This window comes from Nesoenas mayeri, assembly GCF_963082525.1.
Source record: "Nesoenas mayeri genome assembly, chromosome: 18".
Classification (NCBI taxonomy): domain Eukaryota; kingdom Metazoa; phylum Chordata; class Aves; order Columbiformes; family Columbidae; genus Nesoenas; species Nesoenas mayeri.
This window is the reverse complement of record NC_137566.1, coordinates 12,694,519-12,719,775: the sequence shown is the minus strand read 5'-3', so window position 1 is coordinate 12,719,775 and position 25,257 is coordinate 12,694,519. Positions and strand designations below refer to the sequence as shown.

The following is a 25,257-nucleotide window of genomic DNA, read 5'->3' as shown; positions in this document are numbered from 1 at the left end:
ACGCGCACGCTCCAGCCCTGGCCTTTGAGCACAACAGCCCTGGCCAAAGTGCCACCGATGCATGGAGGGAAGGCAGGGATGTCCTGGAGCAGCAGGGAAGAGGGAGCTCGGTGCCTTTGCTTCCCCGGGCTTTCAGCATCTCCTACCGACAGGACCTCTTCCAGCTCGTCGCCACCAGCAACAACGCTTTAGAGAACGGCTGCTTCAGATTCTGTGAAGGATTAGTTTTGTTTTAACATTCGACAATTACCTGAATATTCTGAGCAGCCGAACTAGGAAATGCAAAGATCAGAGGCTGAGCAGAGACGCTGGGATTTCGGTAAAGCCTGGAGCGTTTCAGCAGCCGCACGAGCCCCGAGGCCTCAGGCAGAAGTGCCGTTCACCGGCGGGGCGAAGGTCCCGGGTCCAACCGCAGGCACACGAGGGCTGGGACACGGCTGCTCCCCAGCAGGTGCTCCAGGCAGCAGAGGAGCGGCAGCACGCGGCTCCACGTGCGGCAGAGCCGACGCCGCGTCCGGCGGCAGCAGCTCTTCAGGCAGGAGCGGGTTTGACGCTCGCGGGCGCGCGGCTCGGCAATGGCTCCGCGGCAGCTCCGTCCCGCACGCCAACACGGGGAGACGTGAGCTGGTGCGCAGGACGGGCTCACTCCGGTTTACGTCCCCCCTGCACCGTCACCTCCCCGGCCGGGATATTCGATCAGGTGGCAGCGACGGCTCCCACGGCAGCTCCGAGATGCAGTGACTTAGTTTTGGTGAAACAAATGGTTCTCACTTTCAAAAGGAGGTTATAAAAACACGTGCGTGAAGAGAACATTGGGAACTTGGGTATTAATCTCCTTTAATTCAAAGACCACTCAAAATAAGTGAGACAGAAATACTGGCTGGGATGAGAGAAGATGCCAGAGGTCGTATTTTGCTCCACCAGCTTGGGTCAAGTTTAGATGAATAATTTAGCACAAAGGACAACAATTTGCAGTTCTAGAGCTGCGGTATTGGCCTGTCCCCACCTGAGGAGTCCTCTTCCCTGCCGGGTCTTGCTGCCACCAGCCACGTGGGTACCAGCCGGCACGGCAGCCACCACCACTGGGACCCGGCACTGCCACGGGGACCCAGCACCGCCACTGGGACTCGGCAGCGCCTCTGGGATCTGGCACCGCCTCTGGGACCCGGCACTGCCACTGGGACCCGGCAGCGCCTCTGGGACCTGGCACCGCCTCTGGGACCCGGCACTGCCACTGGGACCCGGCAGCGCCTCTGGGACCTGGCACCGCCTCTGGGACCCGGCACTGCCACTGGGACCCGGCAGCGCCACCAGCCCGAGCCCAGGGAATGGGCCCCAGCCTGAGCTGAGCGCTGCCCTCAGCAGCACCCGCACCCGCACCATCCCTGCGCCAGGGATTCTTGCCACGTTGTGCCCCATCCTGCCAGTACTGAGGTGTCTCCTCACTGCTGGGAGGTGGCCAAAGGGACTTCGTGTGGCCCCGTGCAAGCTGCACGCTGCTGTCACCTGCTGGTGCTGTCACCTGCTGGTGTGTCACCCTGCGCGCTGCTGTCACCTGCTGGTGTGTCACCCTGTGTGCTGCTGTCACCTGCTGCACGCGGCTGCTGCAGCCACTGCTGCTCCGGCTGCAGCGCCGGTGCTCCCGGCAAGGCCACTGCCGCCCTGAGCTGCAGCATCTCCTGCATCCAGCAAACCTGAGATCACATCCAGACACAGAAGCGGTTCCTGGTGCCGCAGCTACAACCGCTACACAGCAGCTCAGTTCAGAACAAGCACCGACTCCTCCCTCTGGAGACGCCCGGGGCTGCGGAGTCCCGGCAGCGCCGGCGCGGAGGGAGCGGGGCGGCTGGTCCCCAGGGATGCCCCCTCCTGCTCCCGCGAGGCCGAGCTGCAGCATTTTAAGCTGCTTCTATTCCAAATTTAAAACGCACACAAAGCACAGAGAACAAACTGATTAAAACAAGTTTTATTTAACAAATTATATTAAGAATACAGACTAAGTTATCACACAATGAAACTTCCCTTCGTAAAATACAGGAGGGTCATCTAAAATAAATATAAAACGTAGTAACATTCATAAGATTAATGCACAGTAAATTCACTTTCAGTAACCCAACAAAATGCATAGCATCTTAAAAAAACACTTTGCAACTGCATAAAAGGTTTCTCTTTTCCATTTGCATGATGACATTTAAAACTGTTGCTGTTAGGAAACAATTTCACAATAAACGACCAGAATATCCAAACTGTTTGGTTTCCCTGTACTGAATGAAGTGAGCAGCACCTTACTGAGGAGCAGGGGAGCCCCCTCGCTGCTGCGGCCCCCGCGGCTCCGGCCGGCTGGGCCGGCAGCGCTCGAGCCGCTGGGCAAGGCTGCGGCTGGGGTCGGGATGCGACGGCAGCGAGGGGCGCGAGCCCTTGGGACCGGGACCGGGACCGCTCGGGGTGAGCTGCGCTGCCACCCCCGTGGGACCCGGGGACAGACGTGGGGACAGACCCTGAGTCGCCCGCGGGCAGCGGGGAGGTGAAGGCCAACGTGGGACCGGCCGGCGCCACGGCACCGCATCCCGTTTCCCTCCCGCCGCACCAGTGTCCGTCTGTCCGTGTCGGAGCTTCTCCAGGCTCCGCGTGCGCGGGGTCAGGCTGAAGAGCTCAGGAAACCAGGGGGACGGGGCAGGTGCGAAACCAAAGGAGCCCAACGCTACAGACTACCAACAACCTCACTACACAGGAGGCTCCCGGGGACCCCTCCTACAAACACCGCGGGCAAACTCGGTGACAGTCAAAGGAAAAAAGGCTGACAAAGTTTATTCCTATGTAACTACAGCTACATCTGTCCACACTTGAATTTTATCACGAAGTTCACACTCTACTCTCTGGACTAATTCCTTGCCTTTCCCCGCTAGCGCAGCGGACAGCACCGCGGCCTGGCCGGCCCGCGAGCCGCCGCGGCGCACGACCTGCCCTTCGCCGCGGGAAATCCAGGAGGCAGCGTGTCACCACTAATTCACATCAGAAGGTGTATTTGCAGTAAGCAAACCCCTCACTACTGCTTTTCTGTCTCTGTTGCACACACATGATAATTTGGCAAACTGATTTCTCCGTCAGCCACAAGACTAAGCTACCTAGAGACTAGTTTTGTTCTAGAAATAGAGGCAAGCTAACCAAGCACATCTGATACAGCTCTGTAAATCCGCTTTTGCTGCTCTCCATTGACTCATCCCCTCCCCTTACACTCCAAAGGCTTCTCCACAGCCAGACAACGTCCACATCGGGCTCCCTGACTGTTTACTGCCTGGGCCAATGCTGCCGCAGTTGCCTTCTGGCCAGGCGGGGAGCGAGATGCAGAGATGCCGGTTCCGGCTCTGGCACTTGCCAGCGGGGAGGACCTGCTGCCAGGACACAAGGACCAGCCTTGCAAGGCCTGGCTGCGAGTACCAAGGTTAGGGAACAGCAAATAACACCCGCCTGTGGAAATGCTGATCTGATGCTCAGGATCTTGGGAATTCAGAGGTGAAATACAAAAGCTTTCCATAGTTGGTGGACTGAGAAGCCGACGAGTGACAGCGAAGCACCCTGCGCTGTGTCTCACCGCGCTCCCCAGCGCGGCTCCGGGCCCTGCGCTCAGGACCTGCCCCGTCCTCAGGCTCTGCCAGCAGCTCTGGGAGCTCGGGGGCTCTCGCGGCTGCAGCTCTTCGCCTCAAACGCCTCTGCTACACCGGTACCACAGAGCGGCTGCGCCGGTACCTCGCAGAGTCACGCTGCAGAAACGCTGTACAGACCCAACTTGGCTTTCAAGTTGCTTTGCAGATACACCCCGAAGCTGCTTTGCTAGGCCAGTGTAAGAGAGGGAAGAGTGAGAACCAACTACACAAATATATCCCGAAGATTGCAGAGATGCTGGTCCCAGCTCCGTGTCCTGTCAGCGTTTAGAGCCATCCAGTGTTTCTTGTAGGTCACTGAAGAGAAAGCTGAGCTTGCTATCTTTAAGGCAGCTGAGCAAACGGAACTGTTGCTATAAATATAAAGCACCAATTTTATCTACTGATGCTGTCTAAGGTAAATCTCACGGGAAGGGACTTGAAGCCACCTGCCCGTCTTTCTGGGACGCAGCAGGAGTGCCCCGGGCCCTGCACCGCTGCCCCAGTGCTGCACGGGAATGAGACCGGGCTGGGGGCCCGGCAGCCGCCCCCCGGCTCTGCCCCGCACCGGCCGCCCTGCCCGGCCCAGCCACCACCGCCGGGCAGCGCCGCGTGGGGCTTCACCTGCTGCGTGTGCACTGAGCCACGGGAGAGCGATAAACGGATGCCACAGAAAACCACAGAACAAGTGACAAGCAGAAAAATAGAAAGACAAAAGATGGATGAGATGGGCAGAGTACTACAGCATGGAGTGGATTTGAACTTCAAGTGAACCTGAGCCGAATGACCAGGCTGCCATGGTGTGTTCATTTGTCGGTGTCGGCGTCATCAATCTACCCTTTGTGAGCCTGGCAGTGAGGTCTGGCTTCGCTTTCCTGCAGGATAAATAACTGAAAATGGTGTTGCAGCCTCCAAGTAAACGAGCACGTCCAGGGGTCACCCAACCTCCGGAGCTGGTGGGAATGGTGCAGCTTTAATTCTTTTGCCCAAACATGACACACCTGCAACCAAATGGGCCTTCGCTTTCCAATGGCACAGCCTTGCTCTACAGAGGCAGCATCGCAAAATTATTTACCTGACTGGAAGAAGTTGAAGCAAAGACCTGGAATCAGTCTGTCCTGAATATTACGGTAGTTTGTGCTCATTATCCCAGCAATATGGTACGGTGCCTTAAGACCAGAAATGAATCTTTGGACAAGAAATACTTTACATATGTACAAATAAAAAATACAAGCTGACAGTACAAAACCTACTGTTAGTCACCATCTGTCCAACTAGAAAACGCGAGATCAATCAAGAGCAGTGCAAAGCAGGTCAGGGCACACGTACGACCCAGACCGAGAGCGGCAATACTGTTCTTTGTTACTATGGCAATTGCATTTCAATAGGGTTAGGTAATCAGTATCTTACAATAGAAAAAGTTGTACATTTTAACACTACTCAAAAATTGCCATTTTGCTGCCATGATGTAGCTTTGTTCTACAGCAGAGACTTGAAAAAGCAGCACGGAGTCAGATGGGCACTTCTAAATAACTTATTACAGCAACAGACTTCTCCAGGACATGCGTTCGGCGGGGGAGCGAGCTGAGGTCAGCGAGCACAGGCAGGCGGAGCTCAGGGTTTAACGATCCCGCTCTGATCCTGCACCGCGTCAGAGTTCAGTGCTTCCGGGAGCGCGCCGGACGGGCACAGCTCTCGTTTTAGCAGCTGGTGGGCGAACACTGGAACACTGTCCCAAGCGTCGGGCAGGTGACAGCACGCAGGCTGCCAAGGGGTCAGCGGGGCTGCTGCCGGCACCCAGCCCGGGAAGAAACGCAGGATGTTTGTCACTGCAGGTCCTGACGGACACACAGACACGCTGTGCAAAGCACGTGCTTCAGCTCAGGAACTGCCGTGCAGCTGGTGCCCCCTGCGCCCTGCTAGGGTGGGGATGGGCCCAGGGCAGCTCTGAGCAGCCATCCCAGCCCTGCCAGCCCAGCAAAACCAAGGGATCCCAGCACGGGGCTGAGCGCGGCCACAGCGGAGCTGCCGCGTGTCTGCACGCGGGCGGAGGAGGCCAGGGCACCGCTGCGCTCGGCTGCTGCCTGAACCGAGCGCCGCAGGGGCCTCCTCGCCTGGCGCGCAGAGCCCAGCATGACCCCACACCGGTGCGCTGGGACGCCCAGGGGCCTTTTACTCTTCCTTAGTTTTAGGGTTCACGGCTGAGCATATCTTGATGGTCCGCGAGCTCATGGCTTGCTGTGTGCAGCAGTTCGTTACAGCTCTGGCTTCTGTGACATTTCTGTCCTGCAGCAGGGGTTACAAAGTGGGGACAACCGAGGGGCTGCTGTCAGGCTCCGGTCACGTACTCACGTGGAGGCGTCTGCAGCAGGGGGAGCAGCTGCCAAAGGTCGCGCAGTCCGAGGTGTGGAGCGGTGTGTGCAGGAGGAGCTGGTGCAGCGCAGGTTGGGCGGCGATGGCAGGAGCCGAACTCTGCCGGGATGGCCCGTGCCGTGTCCTGCTCAGTAGTATGCACGCACACGCTGCTCCGGCGCCGGCGGCCCCCTCAGGACTGCGGCACGGGCGGGCACCGCGTGGGGCTGGGCGGCAGCCGCGCCGCCGCGCTCTGCTCCGTCCGGAAGCTGTAGTCGTACTGCGGGGCAAAGCGAGAGAGAGGAACCGTGGGCATCACCGACGCAGCCCGGCACAGGGTGCACGGCCACCTGGCCACACGGCCACGCAGCCACACAGCCACACAGCCACACAGCCGCGCTCCTGGCCCGCGCTGGGACAATACAACAAGTAGCACAACGAGATAAGGACCAGGCCTGGCAGCACCCTGAGCTGTGACATCCCTGCCACAGGCAGGGCCACAGCAGGGGAGCCGCTGGCAGCGCCTGACCCCACACCTGCCAGTCCTGGGCAGGATCCGCCCCCCTTCCCTTAAATTCAGTGTTAACACAAACATGACCACGCTAACCCTGCGCGTAAAGCAGCTAGTCAGAAAGGTTCTCCTTTGCAGGCCTCATTTACACAAGCTAGTACCACCAGAATTAACATTTTTGGTTTGGCAAGGTGCATGAAACTTGGTAAAAACAAGCTGTTCCGCTTGACAGACCCCAGCGGCCAGACGGACAGACCCCAGGGGCCCGCCGGCCACTGCTGCAAGCAGGGACGCCCCTTCGGTGGCTGGACGCGGCTGCGTGGCCCTGGGCACCGCGGCGCGGGGAGCGTGCCGTAGCAGTGCCATCTCGTGGCACGCTGTGGCACCCCGGCAGAGATCACATCGTCCAACCCAGCTAACGCAGGGTCACCAGAGCGGGTGGCACAGGGGTTTGAATGGTTCCAGAGAAGGAGCCTCCACAGCCACCCTGGCAGCCTGGCCAGGACTCCGCACCCTCGAAGGAAAGAAGTTCCTCCTCGTATTCAGATGGAACCTCCTGCGCTTTAGTTTTTGCCTGTTACCCCTGTTACCCGACGAAATGTCCCCAAGTGACCTTGCTGGCCCCTGTCCCCAGCCACGCGTGTTGGGACAGAGCCGCGGAGCTGCATGCACTGGCTGTGCCAGGGCTGCCGCGGGCTTGTCCACAGTGCCGAGAGCGCCGGGAGCCGTGCGAGGGCTGCACGCTGCTCCGGGAGGGACCAGCTGGACCGGCTGCTCCAGCCACTCCCGATGGACACGGACCTGCCCGTCTCTGCTCCAATGCCCAGTCCTGTCTGTCCCGGCTGTCGCGCCACCAGCGGCGCCGGCGAGGCCGCGGACGCTCTGGCAGCTGCTGCCGCCCCTGACACGCCGACCCTGCGGCCGCGGGAACCGGGCACGGGCCGGACACCGGGCACGGACCGGACACCGGGCACGGACCGGACACCGGGCACGGACCGGACACCGGGCACGGACCGGACACGGGGCACGGACCCGACACTGGGCACGGACCGGACACTGGGCACGGACCCGACACCGGGCACGGACCGGGCACGGACCCGACACCGGGCACGGACCCGACACCGGGCACGGACCGGACACGGGGCACGGACCCGACACCGGGTACGGACCGCGGGGCTGCCGGGGCGCGGCCGGCAGGGGGCGCGCGGGCGCTGCGGCGGAGCGGCTGGAATGGGGAGAACCGGGTAGAACGGGGGAGAGAGCCGGGGAGAGAACCGGAGAGAAGTGGGGAGAACTTGGGGGAGAACTTGGGAGAGAACCGGAGAGAGAACCGGGGAGAGAACCGGGGAAAACTGGAGGAGCGGCGGGGCGCGCCGGGCCGCTCCGGCTGTACGCGGGGCCGCCTCCGAACCGGCACACGCGTCTTCATTAATTTTCCCTCAATGTCACGATGTCACAGCGAGCAGCACCAGCCCCGAGCTAAATAAGCAATAAGCCTCATTTTTCAACACACAAACACATAAAGATGTCAGCTCAAACTGTTTACTAATTAACACTTAAAAAGACACAAATTAGATATGCGTGGCTAAGAGCAATTATAATCAAGACGAATTTCTCTAGTCATTTGGGAACTGAAAAAAATGCCTAATTGCTGGAACCAATGTTTTAAAAACTGAAATCATGCCAGTTAGCAAATATGTTCATTTAACGAACATTTCATGTGACTACACTCTGGAGAATTGACTACAAACATGAGAACAAGGAAAAATATTTCTGTATAAAATTAAAATTTTAAGCTCCTTTAGATTTACAACTTCTTCATTAAATATATTTGTAAAGAGCAGCCCATGAAAACTTGTAGCAATTAAGTGGTTAAATGAACTGCCTTCCTTGTCAGTTTAAAAGGAATGATTAATATTAGATGCTCACTTTACTAATTAGACTCTCTCTAGACTTTTCGCTCAATGCCAAGCCGAGATGAGGACGGGCGCACCCTGCAGCCCGCGCAGCCCGACGGCCCATGGCACTGCTACAGCCGCGCGGCACCGCGGCCCTCACTGCCACCACAGCCCTCACTGCCACCGCGGCCCTCACTGCCACCGCAGCCACCGCAGCCCTCACTGCCACTGCGGCCCTCACTGCCACTGCAGCCACCGCAGCCCTCACTGCCACCGTGGCCCTCACTGCCACCGCAGCCCTCACAGCCACCGCCACCTGCGCCACATGCCCGGTGATGCTCCTCTGCGCAGCACTGGCAGGAGTTGCCAAACCAACCCCTGGGCCCTGTGGGGAGAGCCCACAGTGCTGATGGCTCCTCTGCGCCCGGCGTCCACCCACATAGCCGTGGCAGATGGCAAAACCGCCTCCAGCGTGGGCTGCACCGCCACGCACCGCGTGCTCAGGCTGCCGCGGCACGGCACGGTGCTGCTGCGCGGAGCTGCCGCGGCACGGCACGGTGCTGCTGCGCGGAGCTGCTGGCTGCCAGCATGGCCCGGGCGTGCAGCACAGGATTGTGCCCGTTTCTGTCGGTTCTCCTGATGGGGTGGAGTCCCTCACCCAGCTCGTCTCGCAGCCTGGAGGATGGGTGCGTACATCTGCAAATGTGGCGACCAAGAACAATAACTCTAGGAATTCTTTGGGAGTATTTTTGCCAGGCATCTAGCTCCAGGGAAAACGTTCGCGCTGCTCTGGAAATCCAGAAGATTTGCTGTAATGGTGCTATTGCTTGCAAGGGAAATAAAGCCATGCAGAAATTCACAATATTTATATGCGTAGCTATCTATGCGCAGACAAGATGCTTCATCAAGGAATATGGGCTGCATAATTATACTTTTCATTACCCTGAAACACGTACAGCCTGTAACAGAACACGCGGGTGCCGGGGAGCCGGCGGGTGTCAACCTCTCCTCACAGGGCCGCCCAGGCAGCCCCGCTGCCGCTGTCCGCCCAGCCGCCCGGACACAGCCGCTCAGCACCACACGGCCCGTGCCGAAACGCTCCCTCGGGAGCACCAGCCCGCCCTCGCGCTGACGGCTGTCCCCTCCCCACGCTCGCTGGCAGCGCAGCCTGGTTCTCCTGGTGACAAGTTACCAGCACCATCAAACTGAAAATGCTGAACCAGGTTACCTGACATTGCTTTATCAAGTCCATTTGCTTCCCTGAGATGCAAGAGCAACTTAACACAAGCAGTACCCTGCTTGTAAAACGTTTTGTTAATACATGAGAAAGAAAAGTTAAATAAGAAAGACATCTGAATTAAAAGGAGAGTAGCAGACTTTGCTGTTAGATTCAACACCTAAAGCTTCTTCCCCCGGCACAGATTACAGTGGACATCGCTAACTCTGAGTTCACTGTTTGACTCCACATTGACTTTATGCACCAGCAGAGGCTCGAGAAAGACAAGAGAGACCTTTTCCACAAGGGAAGGGACCTCACAGCGAGGTGAACGCAGCTCTCACCGCACTTCGCTTACTGCCCGGCTGGCTACCTACCTCCTTCTCGATTTCTGCAAGGGTTTTGATTGTGATGCCCAGGAGATCAACCGGCTGCATCTGGCAAGAAAAGCAAAAGGGTAAAAAAGAAACAGAAATGTCAAATTAAGGGGTTTTTTGTTTTGTTTAATGCCAGCAAATATTCTATTACCAGAGATTTACAGGCACCATCTGTAAACACATGCAGAGACCTGTTTCTCAGCCCACCACCCGTGTGAAGAAGATGATGGATCAGGGATAACAGCTCTAACGCCTTTCTCCCCGGGTAGGGACAGCTGACACCCATCCGGTGTCCCTTGGCACAGGGGGATTTCAGCCGCCCCGGTGCGGCAGGGCGGCTGTGACCGGCGGGCACTGCTGACACCCCGCGGATTGCTGTGGCCGCAGGGCTGGGTGTGAGCGGCAGCGCCGGCGGGAAAGCCCGACCAAACTGACCATGTGGTGGCAATGGTGTCTAAAGGATCCGAGGGGAGGATTAGCACGACCTGATCTCTCTGCATTCACCCTCGCAGCGGGGACTCCAGCTTTCTGGGAACAGCGGCCCACAAACAACGCTTTCAGAAAGCAGTGGTGGTGAGAAAGCACGTCCGGCTGCACCCGCGGGTTGTGTCAGCAGCAGAAAGCACAAAGCAGGAGCACCACGTGAAACGTCAGAGCGAGCTGATGGCTTGGTGCTTGCCTTAACAGCTTCTTGTAAATTGATTTTTAAAGAGATATTGTTTTAGGATCGGATGGATCAGAACTGGCAATGGGATGCAGAGCATCTGAGCTCTGGATCACCGACTTAAACTAGCACTGGGGCTCAGGGACGCTCCAACTCATTGTGAATCGGTACAATCCATGCTAAGGAATTAGAAATGCTTCCAGCACCATACAGTCCCATTGCTATTTCTGTTTCTGACAGTGATAAACCTTCAACTCCCAGGACACTTCAGTTTTAGGAGTGATCTGGCAGAAGCCATTCCCACCCTGCAGGAAAGTATTGTCACAGCCCTGGGGCATCTCACCCACTGTGAATGTATGAGAACCCACAAAAGAAAAGCTCCCAGAAACAGGTAATTTGTGTTGATGTCTTGTGATCACTCCCCACGGAAGGATGAATTTCAGACGCTGGGAGAACAACAACGGCAACTCACCCCTTCAGGAGCACAGGCAAACTTCTCCGAAATCATAAAAGGCACTCCATCCATCGCTGAAAGGGACAAAACGAGCAGACACATCACATTTCCAGCTGACTTATGACATGCAGCTTCACACATTCCCAGTGACAGACCAAGTATTCACGGCATTGACAGGACTGATAGCTCACAGAAGTTACCGCCAGCCTTCTCCTCCCTCCAACCCGCTGGTGGTTTCCGTCTGCCTGAGACACAGCCGGCTCAGGAACCCCCGGGACCATCCTGCTCTATCCACATACAATCTCATGGTCTCAGTTCTGAGTATTCCCATTTGGTTCAGCTGCCAAACCAGGACAGTATTTGAAACCAAACCCAAACAGTTCAAGAGGACAGAGATCTACAGAGTGCTGGCACACAGAGCCACCTGAGCAAGAGGACAAGGAGCACGCCTGGCCTGTGTCACTCGTGCCCCGCGGCAGTGAGCGCGCTGCCCGGGCAGGACGCAAACACCGGGGACGCGCCGGCCTCCCCGGCCGTGAGCAGCGGAGCCGCAGCACCTGCAGAACTGACCCGCAGGGCGGACACCAGCACTGCTCGGGGACAGACACAGGGACAGGACGGCACAGCGCGAGTCACCGGGCCAGTCCCTCTCTGCACACAGCCTCAGCCATGCCACCAGCATTGGTTGCCTTTATGTCTCTCGTGTTTTCTCCTTAGACAGTGCAGTGATGCTCGGTGGTTTTGTCTTGCCATCACCGCCCTGGAGCCTTCGCAGAAAGCCTCCTGCAAGAGGTGTCAGTGCAAGGGAGACGCTTCTTCTAAAATGTGTAACTCAGCAACTTCCACATGACTGAAAACGGCGCATTTCTAAGGCAGAGTGCAGACCCAAATACGCCCGCTTTGTTTCAGTGACACCTTAACATCTTCTGTCTTTCCATTTCAGCTCTGAAAGAAATCTAGACTTCAAACTAGAGCCAGTTTAAGCCCTGAAATGCCCTCGAGTAATCCTCAAACAAGGTTTTCTTCCACAAAGCATCCGCACCCATGAATCCGGTGTTTCTCTGCTTGCTGGCTGTAACTTCCACCAGCACCAGTGAGTTACCACACTAGTGATTTAACAAGGGTTATTTAATGATGCTTAGCATTTTACATTTGCTTTGTGTATTTTTGACTTAAAAAACCCCTCCACCGGAGTATTTTCACTATCAAAGGTGCTATGTGGCAGCCACAAAGCTGCATGAAACAAAAGGAAACAGATGAAAAGCAGCATCACCAAATCCAGGAAGTTTTGAACCTGAAAGACCATCTGCGTTTGTTATCCCGACAGAAACCTGCTTTGATCAGTCACACGCCGGCTTTTGTAACGCAATTTAAAGAATAAGCTGCGATGAGCGCGCCCGTCTCCCGCAGCCCCGTCCGTCCCTGGTCCTCGCGCTCCAGCCCCGCTCAGCGCAACGCGGCAGATGAGAGCAGGGTGTGCCAGAGGCTCAGCAGCACAATTAGCATTCTCCTAAACAAACGAGCTTCAACAGAGCTGTAATTAAGCAGGCCTGTAATTAAGTAGATGCCCTTTATCATAACGATCATGCTTAAAAATGGCATGATGCATAGAAGTGTGTTATTAATGCTGCACTCCCAGAGCGCGGGAGCGTGCGCGGAGCCGGCGTGTCAGGCCCGTCACGAGGCTGCTGGTAAAACACATTACAGAGAGACAGCGGAAAGCAGCATTCAGGGCTTGGTCACAGCCAGGCTCCAGCACTCAGGAGAGTTAAACACCCCCAGTGCAGGAAACTTTACAGAAATAAAGCAGCAGAGGCTGCCCCAGCGTCCCCGGCCCGGCCTGCAGAGCTGCGCGGGCGCACGGAGGCTGCGGGCAATGGTGGGACCCGCAGACACGTCCCTCGCCTCGGCTCCCAGGCTGGACCATGGCCAGGAAGGACAGAAGGACAGCCCCGAGTCCCCTGCTCACCCGTGGAGGTGCTGCTGCTGTCCTGCAGGAAGAGTCAAAGCGGCTGCTGCCTACAAAGGGCTTTTTCACATTCACAGGGATGGGGCACCCAACTTCCTTCCAGGAGGGTAAATCCAAACCCAAGAAGATTAACAGATGCAGTGACAATCTGCTCCAGCACAACCCTGACCCAGCTCACGTCAACATCAGGCCGGTGCCGCGGTGGGGCTGCGCAGCGCAGCTCGGGCTCGGCGCTGGTGGGCGCAGCAGCTCCCGCGGACGGGCGGGCGGTGACGGTGACCGCGGGCAGCCACCCCAGGGCAGCAGGAGCGTCCGCGCCGCCCGCGGGTCCAGCACCCGGGTACGGGCACCAGCGCGCCCGCCGCGCACCACGAGACAGCGCGCAACTGCCTTTACAGCAGTCAGTTAGTTCCATAATAAAATTAAATGAAACCAGAACTGTAGGAGGCTTTTAATTCCATGTCCCTTGTTCTGATGTTGTGCTGTAAATAAACATCAGCAGCAGCCTCTCGTTTTTTTCCCTGTTTCTCCTGAAGCATTCCTGGCAGGCTCTGATGAGCACAGACTGTGCTGAGATTGTGCCTGGTGTTACCAGTTCCCCGGGCAGCACCAAGACTCACCAGCCAGGCTCCGGCCCGGAGCTGCGGTTCTTGTTTCAGTCTGGTCAACGTCCCTCGATGTCAATCTGTGCCGCGTTCGAGACCAGAGACGGTAACACAGAGGGCTAAAAGGAGTTGGTGCTGGTGGATGATAAAGTACAACTCTCTTTCCAAAGGCAACATGTACTGATTCAGAACAAAAAAACTGGACAAGGTCCCACCTTTAAAGCATTGCCGCCGCAGCATCACTCGTGTCACCACGGGAGGAAACTCACACCTAATCCAGGTAGGCTGTAACTCTTTAAAACGCTGTGACTTTAAAATATCTTTAAAGACCTATAAATTGTCTGCACATCGCACAGATCACCGAGGGGCTCCTCGCCCAGGCCAGCAAAGCTGCTCTTGTCCTGCGCAGCTGAGCAGGGCCACAGGATGTCACCCTGCCGGGCCTGGCACCACCGCTCACCAGAGCCACCTGGGCACCACCGCTCACCAGAGCCACCCGGCACCGTCACCTGGGCACCACCGCTCACCAGAGCCACCCGGCACCACCGCTCACCAGAGCCACCCAGCACCGCTGCTCACCAGAGCCCCAGGACCCGTGGCAGCAGGTTCTCCCCGTGCAGCTGCACCCACAGCGTCCACAAGAGACTGCGGAGGTGCCTGCGCCTTTCTCCCTCAAGCAGAACAAAACAAAACGGGATTTCAGAGAGCAGAATGCTTGCGATGGCACTCTGCTGTCCCCAGGAGCGGCTCCTCCCGGAGGGTCACAGCCCATTAGCTCAGTCGCTGCAATTAGATAAAGGAGCTGAAAGGAGCCAGCGGCCAGAAGCGTGTTCCGAACACCAAGCCCCGAAGGACGGTCCCCGCGAACCCCGCTGGGAGGAGGCTGGTGGTGCCCAGCAGGGCACGGGGCCACCCCGCAGCGGGCGCAGGGCCACAGCCGCACGGCCACCTTCTAACTGCGCCTGCTCCTTCATCAGCACGTACTAAGACTTACTCTGAGCCTCTAAAGGGCAAACCCCAAAACTCTGCTCTATAAATAAAACTTGTTAGCTCGCTCAGAAATTCTCTCTTTAATCTGAAAAGTACTGTCACCCTCCCATAAGCACAGGATAGATGCTGCCTTCTGTGCCGGAGACTCCAGCTACATCTCAGTTGTCAAATTAGTAATTCATCTTTCTTGAATAACTATATTTTTAGCAAAGCTACCAGATTTAAATAATCAGACCTGCCAATGCTACCCCAATTTAAACGTGCTGATGAACTTTCACAGGCAGCATCAGCTAACATAATGAGTTTCTGGGTGACAAAGAACTTCAGACTGTAGCTCTCTACACTACCCGCCGTAATAAGCACTTGTTCTTTTCTACAATGCGCACATAAAAGAGGAATCTAAATAATAATTGCTGTAATTATCTTGAAAAATATGTGGTGATTAATGGTGATTATGAAAATCTGTACAATTTTCATTGAAATCTCCAATGATCAGACGCTTTCTCGAAACAGCCGTTGAGAAGCAGCCAGGGACACAAAAAGCACCACGGACGCGCCCGGCGCGGCGCCCGGGGACCTGCAGGAGCTCCCGGTGACCACCGCGTGACACACGTGTCATCGCGCACAAAGTTCAACCTGTTCTGTATGCAAATAATTCATTACTCTTGTATCCAACTAGCAGTTTGTCATGACACATTAATGACTTGATAGACTTCTGTGAACTAGTGAGCACAGGACAGCAGAGCGCTTTTATCGTCATTTAATTTAAAAACGATCCTGTGTGAAATTATCTAGTCGTGAGTGATGGAAGCATAAAGAACAGACTCAGCAAAGCTGCTTTTGGATCACTGCTTTATTAATGGTAACGTCAGGGAAATGAAAAATGCTACCATGGCCACACTTGGCTCCGGGCACAGTAACAGCGGCCGCGGGGCCTGGCGGGCGCGGTGCGCGCACTGCGGCCAGCGTCGGCTCCTCAGCGCGGCAGCGGGACACAGCCACGCCAGGGCTGACGCACCTCGCTCCCGAGGAAACGACGGCTGCTTCTGCGTCTGAATTCCCACCATCAGCTTTTATAGCTCTGCACTTCTTTATTGCTGCTTTTGCATGGCCTCTACACTGCTGACGTTCAAAATATTTAAATAAATACGGAAATAAAGCCCTTACAAAACATTTTCCTGCGTAACTTTGAACATCAAGCATTGCTAATCCAAACCAACAAAAAACCGCCAACACGTACCATCACCGCTTTTAAAATTTAAATGATCTCACATTTCAGAATGGCTTTCTGTAACTCCACAAGAGCCTTCGGGTCTTTCCCAGACCTGACGCTACCGGAGAGGTCATGAAGGGACCCGGGGGCGCAGAGCTGCCCCAGCCCAGCACACCCGCGATGTGACAAACCCGGCGGCCTCTCCGGGACGTCCTGCAGCTCCGGCTGTCGCTCGGGCTCCCGGCTGTGCCATTCCCACAGAGGCCGTGGCCACCGGCTGTGACGGGCGCTGGGGGTGGCCGGCCCTGCACAGCCTCTCGTTACCCAAAGACGCTGGTGAGAGCAGACCCGTCCCACGCTGCGCTCCAGCAGGCGCTGCCCGGCAGCCCCGCGGGCAGGGGCGCCGGCCCAGCTCGGCCCCTCCGGACACGCTCCCGCGGCGCCGAGAGGAACCCGGTGCCGGCGCCCGTGCCGGGTGGCGCGACAGCACCAGTGCCCAACCACACGGTGCTGGGTGCGGCGAGCAGGGGCCTCCGGGAAGGACGGAAACCTCCGTGATGGGGAAGGTTTACAGCTTTCCTGTTCGTCTTGAAATGACTTTGATTAAAAGAACAGACCTGGACTAAATTTTCATTTTTGCTAATTTGATTGTCAGCCTTGATTTTCTCTGTTTCCTGCACAGCTCACGACACAGCACAATTAGTTCTTTACTGCTAGATCAAGACATGAAAACACTTGAGAAAATACTCCTGCTTTTGATTATTTTCTTTTTTAAATAGAGCGAAGGTTAAGTGCCGCACGGTGACGCTCAGCGGTACCTCAGCACTGCGCCTGTATCAGCACCAGAGAACATGGAGAGACTTCAAACAAGCTCTTCAAATTGCAAGTGTTTAGGAGCTCTTGATTTTATTATTTTTTAATAAAATGTCGTCTTTGAAGTCTCCGCACCACACTAAACTTCAAAGATCACACCTAAGCATGTGCTACTTCCAAGCAACAAGCCTTAATTAATTAGAGCAGAGCAGATAGAAAGCAGGGCCGGCGCAGGGCTGCGGCAGGTCCTGCGCGGGGACGGGCGCTCCCAGCCTGCGCGCACGGCCGCGCTGAAGAGAAACACAGACGCTCTGCAATTACTTTCAGCTCCAGCTGTAATGACAGCCAGACTCCTTGGAAGTCATTAAACATGTCGTGTCTGGCTGCCCACGAGGCGCGGGCAGGACGGGGCCGGGGCGAGCGCTTGCAAAAAGCATCTCGGGAAGCCCCACAATGGTCGCTCTGTTCCCCGGCTGGCGGCTGGAAACTTCTCCCTCTTGATGAGAGAAACATCCTGTTGGGTGACGGCCGCTTCCTTCCAGCCCCGGTGTTTCCTGCACTGCAGTTGCTGCAGTACCGCAGGCTCGGAGCAGGGTATATTAAAGGAACATGCTGCGTTTGGATACAATATCTGGCCCTGCAAGCTCCGATTTTCCTTTGCGAGACACCCGCGGAGGGTGACGTTGTACAGCAGGGCAGGGGGTGTCACCCGAGGGTGCTGGGCTCCCCGGCTGAGGAGCTCTGACCGGGGCCCGTGGCAGCTGCCATCCTGCCCCGCAGCACCGTGCACCTCCAGCTGTGCACCAACTGACCCACATCTGTCCACAGGGCTCCCTGGGGAGAGAAGGGTGCACAGCACCCTCTCAACATCGTTTTGTTTTAAAGGACTGTATGTTTTCAAAACAGGCAGCTTATGGCTTCCAGCAGAGGCGGGGAAAAGAAGAGGGATCACTGTCCTGAAAGCACCACGCTCTCCATACCACGGGCACCCTTAAACCCCAGTGCAAAGCAGAAACTCAGCCCGAGCGTGGCTAGAAAGGACAGGGACATCCGTCTCCTGCCAGGAGCTCTCTGGTGCACAGAACACGAGCTCCCACCGTCCAGTGATATGACATCTCCCGCAAGAGCCTCAACAAGGACCCAAAGCCGAGCTCTGCAGTGCAGGAGAGGAGGGCAGCATGGCAAGGGCAGAAGCATGCTGCACCAGACCCGCTGCGCTGCACCAGACCCGCTGCGCTGCACCAGACACTCTGTGCTGCACCAGACCCGGCCCGGCCGCAGGGTCCGGCACCCGGAGCGCAGGGCCACAGCTCTCCTGCAGGAGACCCACGGTGCCACCGCACAGCAACTCAGGATCCAGGTCTGCTAATGTGATTTAATTTTTAAGTGCTCAGAGTTATTACTGGAGCCACATATTTCTACCAGGTAAATTTCATTTGCATATGCAAATTATCTCTAAGTACACTGCACCATTAATATGATCACTAATTACATAATAATAGTCACCAATCTCTACACAGATCAAACTTACAGTTTTGTAGCTATTAAGGAAATTGTACTTTGTAATTAAGATAATCCTCATTTCCAGATGCTAATTAACTATATAATAATTAGCTGCTTTTGCTAATGCAAATTAAGTATTTTCATCCTTATTGGTAAAAGAGTTGCTTATCACTTAAAAAAGAGGCAACCTAGAAATAATCCCTCCTCCCCCTTAAAGGTGAAAAGGTAACTCCATTTTTATCAGTCTCATTTGCAAATGCAAATTATCCCTGATTAATCCAGTCACAGATAAATGAGTCCACCTTGCGGCACTGACGCCGGCCCGGAGCCTCCCGCCCGCCCGGCGGACAAGGACCACGCGCGGCCCCGACGTGCAGGCCCTGGCCCAGCCCTGCCCAGCACCAGCACCAAGCACGGCACCGGCACCCAGCACGGCACCGGCACCGGCACCCACCGGGCCCGGCCCGCGGCACAGCGGCATGAGCGAGCGGCCGGCATCGCCCAGCACCGCCACCCTGCGCCCAGCACCCTGGCAGGGCTCAGCCTCGGCTGCGGCGCATTCATCATCTGCTAAACCAATCCACCCGCTCCGCACCACCATTTGTCATTAATTATGCTAATCAGCAAACCATTACTCTCTGATGACACCGCGGCACTTATTAGCTAGTTATGGCTTTTCAAAAGCACAGCTTATTGTGTATGCAAGTGCTGCGCACACATCAGCCCACAGGGAAGAAATGTCCAATTATGAAAAGAAGAAATTTGCTATTATCTCCTCCTAACAAACCAATTTAGTAATTATAAAAGTCTCTGAACTCAGAAGGATTTTTTAAGAAGAGCTGAGCGATGAAACTGGAGAATTTTGTTTGCAATAACTTTCTGAGTTGAAACTAAAGTGACAATGGGGGACCGAACAGTTTTTATTATCGTCATTACAATTCTTGCATCTTGAGATGATCAAAAAGTAGAATTTATCTAATGGGATGACTCTATTTGGCCCTTCCCTTCAAGTATCCCATCTACTCCAGTTAACGCATCGCGGACATTTCTGTAGGTCCAGCCTGCTCCCGTCACCACATACGCGGCTGTGTGAGCAGCGCCAGCACCGCCAAGCGCACGAGCCGGGGACACGGTGTGTGGGACCCGGCGGGCGCAGTGCTGCGATGGAGCACCATGGGGACACGGTGTGTGGGACCCGGCGGGCGCAGTGCTGCGATGGAGCACCATGGGGACACGGTGTGCGGGACCTGGCGGGCGCGGTGCCGCGATGGAGCACCACGGGGACACGGTGTGCGGGACCCGGCGGGCGCAGTGCTGCGATGGAGCACCACGGGGACACGGTGTGCGGGACCTGGCGGGCGCGGTGCCGCAATGGAGCACCACGGGGACACAGTGTGCGGGACCCGGCGGGCGCGGTGCCGCGATGGAGCACCACGGGGACACGGTGTGCGGGACTCGGCGGGCGTGGTGCCGCGATGGAGCACCACGGGGACACGGCCGATGGCGCCCGAGTCCTGGCTGAAGAACAGCCTGCTGGAGCACCCCATTCATTTGCAATTCCTAAGTTGTTTTGCCCACTGTGAGAGGAACACCACTAGTTTTAGAAGCTTAATACGTGTTAAGAGCTCATTAATATCATCAGAGTAAATGGGCCTATTAAAACATCTTTAAGCAATATCTGAACATAAATCTCCCTAAACTATATTTAATGACTGTACTTAAGATACATTATATGCAAGCCTTAATGAGACATTAGATAGCATTTTGAAGATTAAAATTAGAGAATCCATATAAAGTCTGTCCACTTAATGTAGCCTTAAGCTACACTGATGAAAAGCATTACTATCAAATTATTACTTCATTAGAACAAATATTTTCTAATCATTTCTGATTTATGCCATTAGTCGTCTCCATATATATTATTTGTGTATATATATGAGCACACACAAAACAATTTTCTAGTTCCACAGGAGACGGGAGAAATTTTGAGCTTTCTAATGGCTGAGTTAATTACTTGTCTTTTTTCTAGCGAGTTAAAATTAAGCGCTCTTTATAATGTCCATTTACTGTATCCCCACTTTTCTAGTTTAATTGGAGATTTTTAATTCCATTAACCACAAGGTCACTTTTTAAACATTTGCTGACTTGCTTTGCGAAGACCCACAAGATGATTTGGACTCGGCACCGGACCGGGGGGACGTCTGAGCGCCGCGGCGGTGGGGCAGCCCACGTGAACCCACAGCACCCCACACAACCCACGTGAACCCGCACAACCCACGTGAACCCACGCAACCCACGTGAACCCGCGCAACCCCACGTGAACCCGCGCAACCCACGTGAACCCGTGCAACCCACGTGAACCCGCACAACCCCACACCAACCCAACCCACGTGAACTGACACGACCCCAGCCCACCCCGCCGGCAGGACGTGCGGCCCACGCCGAGCGCCTCAGGCCCGCTGTGGCACAGCACGAGGGTCGGGACACGGTGCCAGAATTAACCCGGGCCCGCCGCTGTCCTGGACAGACCCACAGCCCGGGGACGCCGTGCAGTGACCTGAGGCGGGCGCAGCCCCCGCGCGGCAGGACGGGCGCAGCCCCCGCGTGGGACGTGCGGTGGGACGGCCCCTCCAACAACTGAGCCGCCGCCAAAACGAATGGCAGTAACGCTATTAGCAAGAGGCCTTTATGTGTGGTTTATTTTGTATAAACAGCTTTTCATTAGATAAATGAAGCCCAACAACCTTTATAAATGTTTTCAATTATGAAATTATGCCATTGAGACATCCAGCTGACGATAATCAAGGAAAACACCAGTGACACCTCTTGATAAAGTCGGAGCGTGCTGCCTGGATGGCTGCTCCTCCCAATAAAACACAGCCTATCCGCACCACTCATTAAACCTCCTTTATTAGAGGAAATCTGCGGCAACAAGACTATTTTCATTTGCTCTGCCCCAGTCTTCTATCCAAAGAGAGAACATCTCCGCGTAACAACTCTGCATTTTGAACGGTGCAAATTAAGCATTCTTCATCAATAACAGCCCGGTTTCTGCACCAGAACTCCCTTTCATTAGCGGCACAGTACCGAACAATGAGCAATGTGTTCTATTATTCTTTGTCAAATCACGGAATGCTGCATTAGAATAACTCTGCTGGTCAATGTAATATAGTAGATTAAATTCAACTTCTGTGCAGAACCACTGTAAAACAGCGTGATAAGAAGGCTATAAAAAATTTAATTTTACTCCAAACTCCATCAGAAAAAAAAAAATGGTGTGAAAAGTAATTTTGCATAATCAGTACACGCCATCTGGAACAATTAACCGAGTTCTATAGAACTACGAGGATCAGTCATATCTGCTTATTAAAGATCAGAAATTATACAAGTAATAAATCCTTGAAAAAACTAAGCGTACTCCCGCCTGTCACCGCTATTTTAACTTCAAACACTGAAGAACGCCTGATAAGGCTGAAAAGAAGAGATTAATATATGCAAATTACATCCAGCATTTAAAATCCCCAACAACTGTCTCTGGTTTTCTGTCCCTTATTGCTGCCTTTATGTTTTATTCATACACCAACTCACCTGTCACTTCATAAGCTATAATATTATGGGGGTATTATTAAACAGCATAAAGCCGTGCTTTAATTGGAAAGCTTCATTGCATTTTCCAATTATTTGGAGTAAATTAAAAGCAGATGCACATAGTTTAATAAGGAGTCTAATATCAGTTCCGGGAAATCAAAATTCATTGTCATTACTGTGCTGTGATAGTTTTGCGAACTGTGCTCAATTTCAGAGGTTTTGAAAAGGAAATCTGCCTATGCGATCTGTTAATTGTCATTTGGTTAATAACTGTCTAAATAGCCAAAGCACGGAGCGGCTCCCTATTGAAAAGAATGAAACCACGGCACTCGGAAACGCAAACCGAACGCAGTGCAAGGGTCGTGCCGTCCCGGCAGCACAAGGGTCGCGCCAAAATCGCCCGCTTGAAGCCACTAAATACAGCGCTAAGTACCGCGCTTCCACCCGTGAAACTGCCGCTGCAGCGCTTCAGACGAGACTTCAGCCTCCGAACTGCCGGATATGAACAGAGCTCTTCACACGCTGCAGATTACCCAGCTCTATTAGTGCAAAGACTGAAATGGCAACGGGGCAGAGCAGAGACTCTGATCTCCGCCTCAGCAAAGATGTTTCAGTGCAGAATAAAGCTGGTGTCACAACTTGTCTGTTCTTTGCACCGTCCTGGTTTAAAGTCAGTGTCACAAAGAATAAATTTAGTTCCACTTGTATTCTTAAGAAGAGCAAAGAACATGCACGTGGGAACCTGGATCGACAGCGGAACGCGGCACAGGGCCCCCCTTTGCAGAGCAGCGCGCGCGGGAGCCCGGGAGCGCCGGACGGCACCGCCAGAGCACCAGCGGCCGCGCTGAAGACGGACACCAAAGCAATTCCTGTGCAGTGATCCAAAAAACAGCATCTCCCTTTTTTTCAGAATTACCTGTTTTAATAAAGCAGACACACTGTGCCAAGTGAACCATTTAATTATCTGGAAAAATGGTGAAGCAAAACAATAGTTTGCAAAAATAAATGACTAACCTCTGATTAAAACGTCTGTCCCCATTACACACAGATAACAGCCACGGCATCTTTTAAAAGAAAACGTACACTGAAGAGAAGTAAGCGGCAGCGGTGGCACAGAGACCCGAGTTGACAAATGGGCACTGAAATGTAACAAAATCTTTAATTGTTCTGCCATTTCTTAATCTAGAAACACCTCTGAAAGGGACTTGTTATCAAAAAAACAAAGAGGCGCTGTGGGTCAGTGGCAGAGCCACGGGCAGAGCTCCGGCACCCGGCGCAGCGCCGCGGCTCCAGGGCCCCTGCGGCAGAGCTCACCCACCGCCGCACTGCGGCTCCAGCGCCCCTGCGGTAGAGCTCACCCACCGCCACGCCGGACAGACGGACGGAGCTCCAGAGGAGCAGGAATCTGCAAACCAACCGCCACCACCAGGGCAGCGTGTGGAATAAACGCTTCCGACAGAGCCACCCGGACAAATCTCAGCTCCCCGTGCCCAGAGCTGCGTTATCCAGCACACGAAAGCAACGAGGTTTCCTTCTCAGGAATCCATGGGCTTTGATGTTTTTCTAGATCATTAACAGCAGTTTCCACTCTCTCTGCTGCCTCCTGAGATCTGGATTATAAACTCATGCAGAACAAACGCTGAACCTCCGCATTTCCCACAGCAGCTCCGGCTGCGCCCCGGGACTGTGCTGCTGCCCCAGCGGGACCTGGTGCGGGGGGTTCGCCTGGTGACCCAGCACACCCGCTCTGACCCGCCGGCTGCAAACGCGTCCCCTGCGACGGGTCCAACCAGCCCAGCGCACAGCGGTCACCGCTGCCACAGCCGCAGCCACCGCTGCCACCGCCACGGCCACCGCTGCCACCGCCACGGTCACCGCTGCCACCGCCGTGGCCACGGGCACTGCACCAGGACTGCCCACAGCCATCCTGCCGCCCCACCGGATCACAAGCGCTGTTCTGGCCTTTCTGGGAAGGGTTTTAGAGTGGAAAGTAAATATTTAAATACAACAAAGAAATATTGATGTATATAATACAATCATAAATAACCATTTAAGTAAGTATTTACCTCTTTAAGGTAAATATTAAGGTAACAGACATGCACATTTCCAAAACAAACAAATCAGAGATGTGCAGACCGTGCTACCCACAGGAGCCGCCCACAGAAACCTCCTTCGTGGCCAGCTGTCCCCACAGCCCAGGAGCAGGCCAAGAGAAGGTACAAGTGCTGACTGTCCTATATTCAAATTCCATCACTTTGTGCACTACAGACCCATCTTTCTGCAACACAATCTGCCACAAGACTCCGATGTTGGCTACAGGAACGTTTCAGGGCACCACGACAGCCCTGCCCAGCTGTGCGGGTCACCGGCCCGGCAGCGCCGGCTCTGCCACCCGGCTCGGCCCCGACCCCCCGCCGGGACACGCCGCCTGTGCCCCCGCGACCCCCAAAATCCACAGCTGGGACCAGCAAAGACCCCATTTTACAAACTCAGTCCCTGGTTTCCAACACAAAACGCTGCCCTGCGCTCTGTGAGGTGCGTTCGGACCTTTTCCAGCCCTGCTCCCCCTCCCGAGGTGACGCAGCCGGGCGCGTCTCAAACCGGCCGGCTAACGATCCTGGGAGCCATGGCGGGGGCGGGGGCAGCAGCGGGGGTCTGGGGGTCCCGTGGGGGCTCCGGGGGTCCCGCACGGCCCCAGGCAGGGACAGCTCTCCCTGCAGCCAGAACCGAAGGGCCTTTCAACAGCAGATACTGTAATTCAAAGGTTTATGTTTCAGTGGCACTTACAGTGCAGAGAACTCGCTGGAGGAAAGATCCCCAAGAGGCAGCGGCACCATGGCCTGAAACACTGTTTATTGACTTCAGAGAGAGCTCCAGCGGAACCAGAGCCCATCCAATTAGTGAGGCCTGCAGGAATATTTGCACTCCTAAATCTCTTGGTTTCTGAAAGGGTTAAAGCTTATTATCAGCATATAATTTACAGGTCCTTTCTCCCAGGAAAGAAATAATGCACAGTAAATGCCACATTCATTTTAATAATACATGTTACAGTCTGTGCCCAACATCTGCACAAAGGTAAAGCAGACAGATCCTCCTGACATGTCCCACTCTGCCATCCAAACACAGGCTTTTTGTTTCTTAAGTGACGGAAGGTTTAATCAAGAAAGCAGGCAATTCATCAATCGAAACAAGGCTGCTCACACCGCCCTGACAGCGCACACATGCTTCATACAGAAGAACCCTGGCCACCTGTCAGCAGCACCTTTACATCAGGATATACAAACACACCGAGCGATCAATCCTCCGGCTCTTCCCATTCATTTCTTCGTTTTCTTATTATATTTTTCTTTATGCTAGATGTTGCGCTCATTCTCTGCGGGGATAGATGAGAGACAAGGCAAGCTACGGCTGTTTATACACTATCATAAAAATTTATATACCCTTAGAGTGACTTATTTCCCTT

The 25,257-nt window shown here is 54.9% G+C and overlaps 1 protein-coding gene across 3 annotated transcripts in view; it reads right to left on the bottom strand.

Moving 5' to 3' along the window:
* Positions 1-1,957: 1,957 nt before the first annotated feature.
* MVB12B (multivesicular body subunit 12B) overlaps positions 1,958-25,257 on the bottom strand; it is a gene marked incomplete at its 5' end in the record, with an annotated part of 54,254 nt that continues 30,954 nt past the window's right edge. For all 3 annotated transcript variants that reach the window (XM_080355706.1, XM_080355707.1, XM_080355708.1), the window contains 3 exons: positions 1,958-6,273; positions 9,996-10,055; positions 11,132-11,187. In XM_080355706.1, the coding sequence (XP_080211832.1) occupies positions 6,187-6,273; positions 9,996-10,055; positions 11,132-11,187 (203 nt within the window). In that variant the 3' untranslated portion in view covers positions 1,958-6,186. The remainder of the gene's footprint in view (positions 6,274-9,995; positions 10,056-11,131; positions 11,188-25,257) is intronic.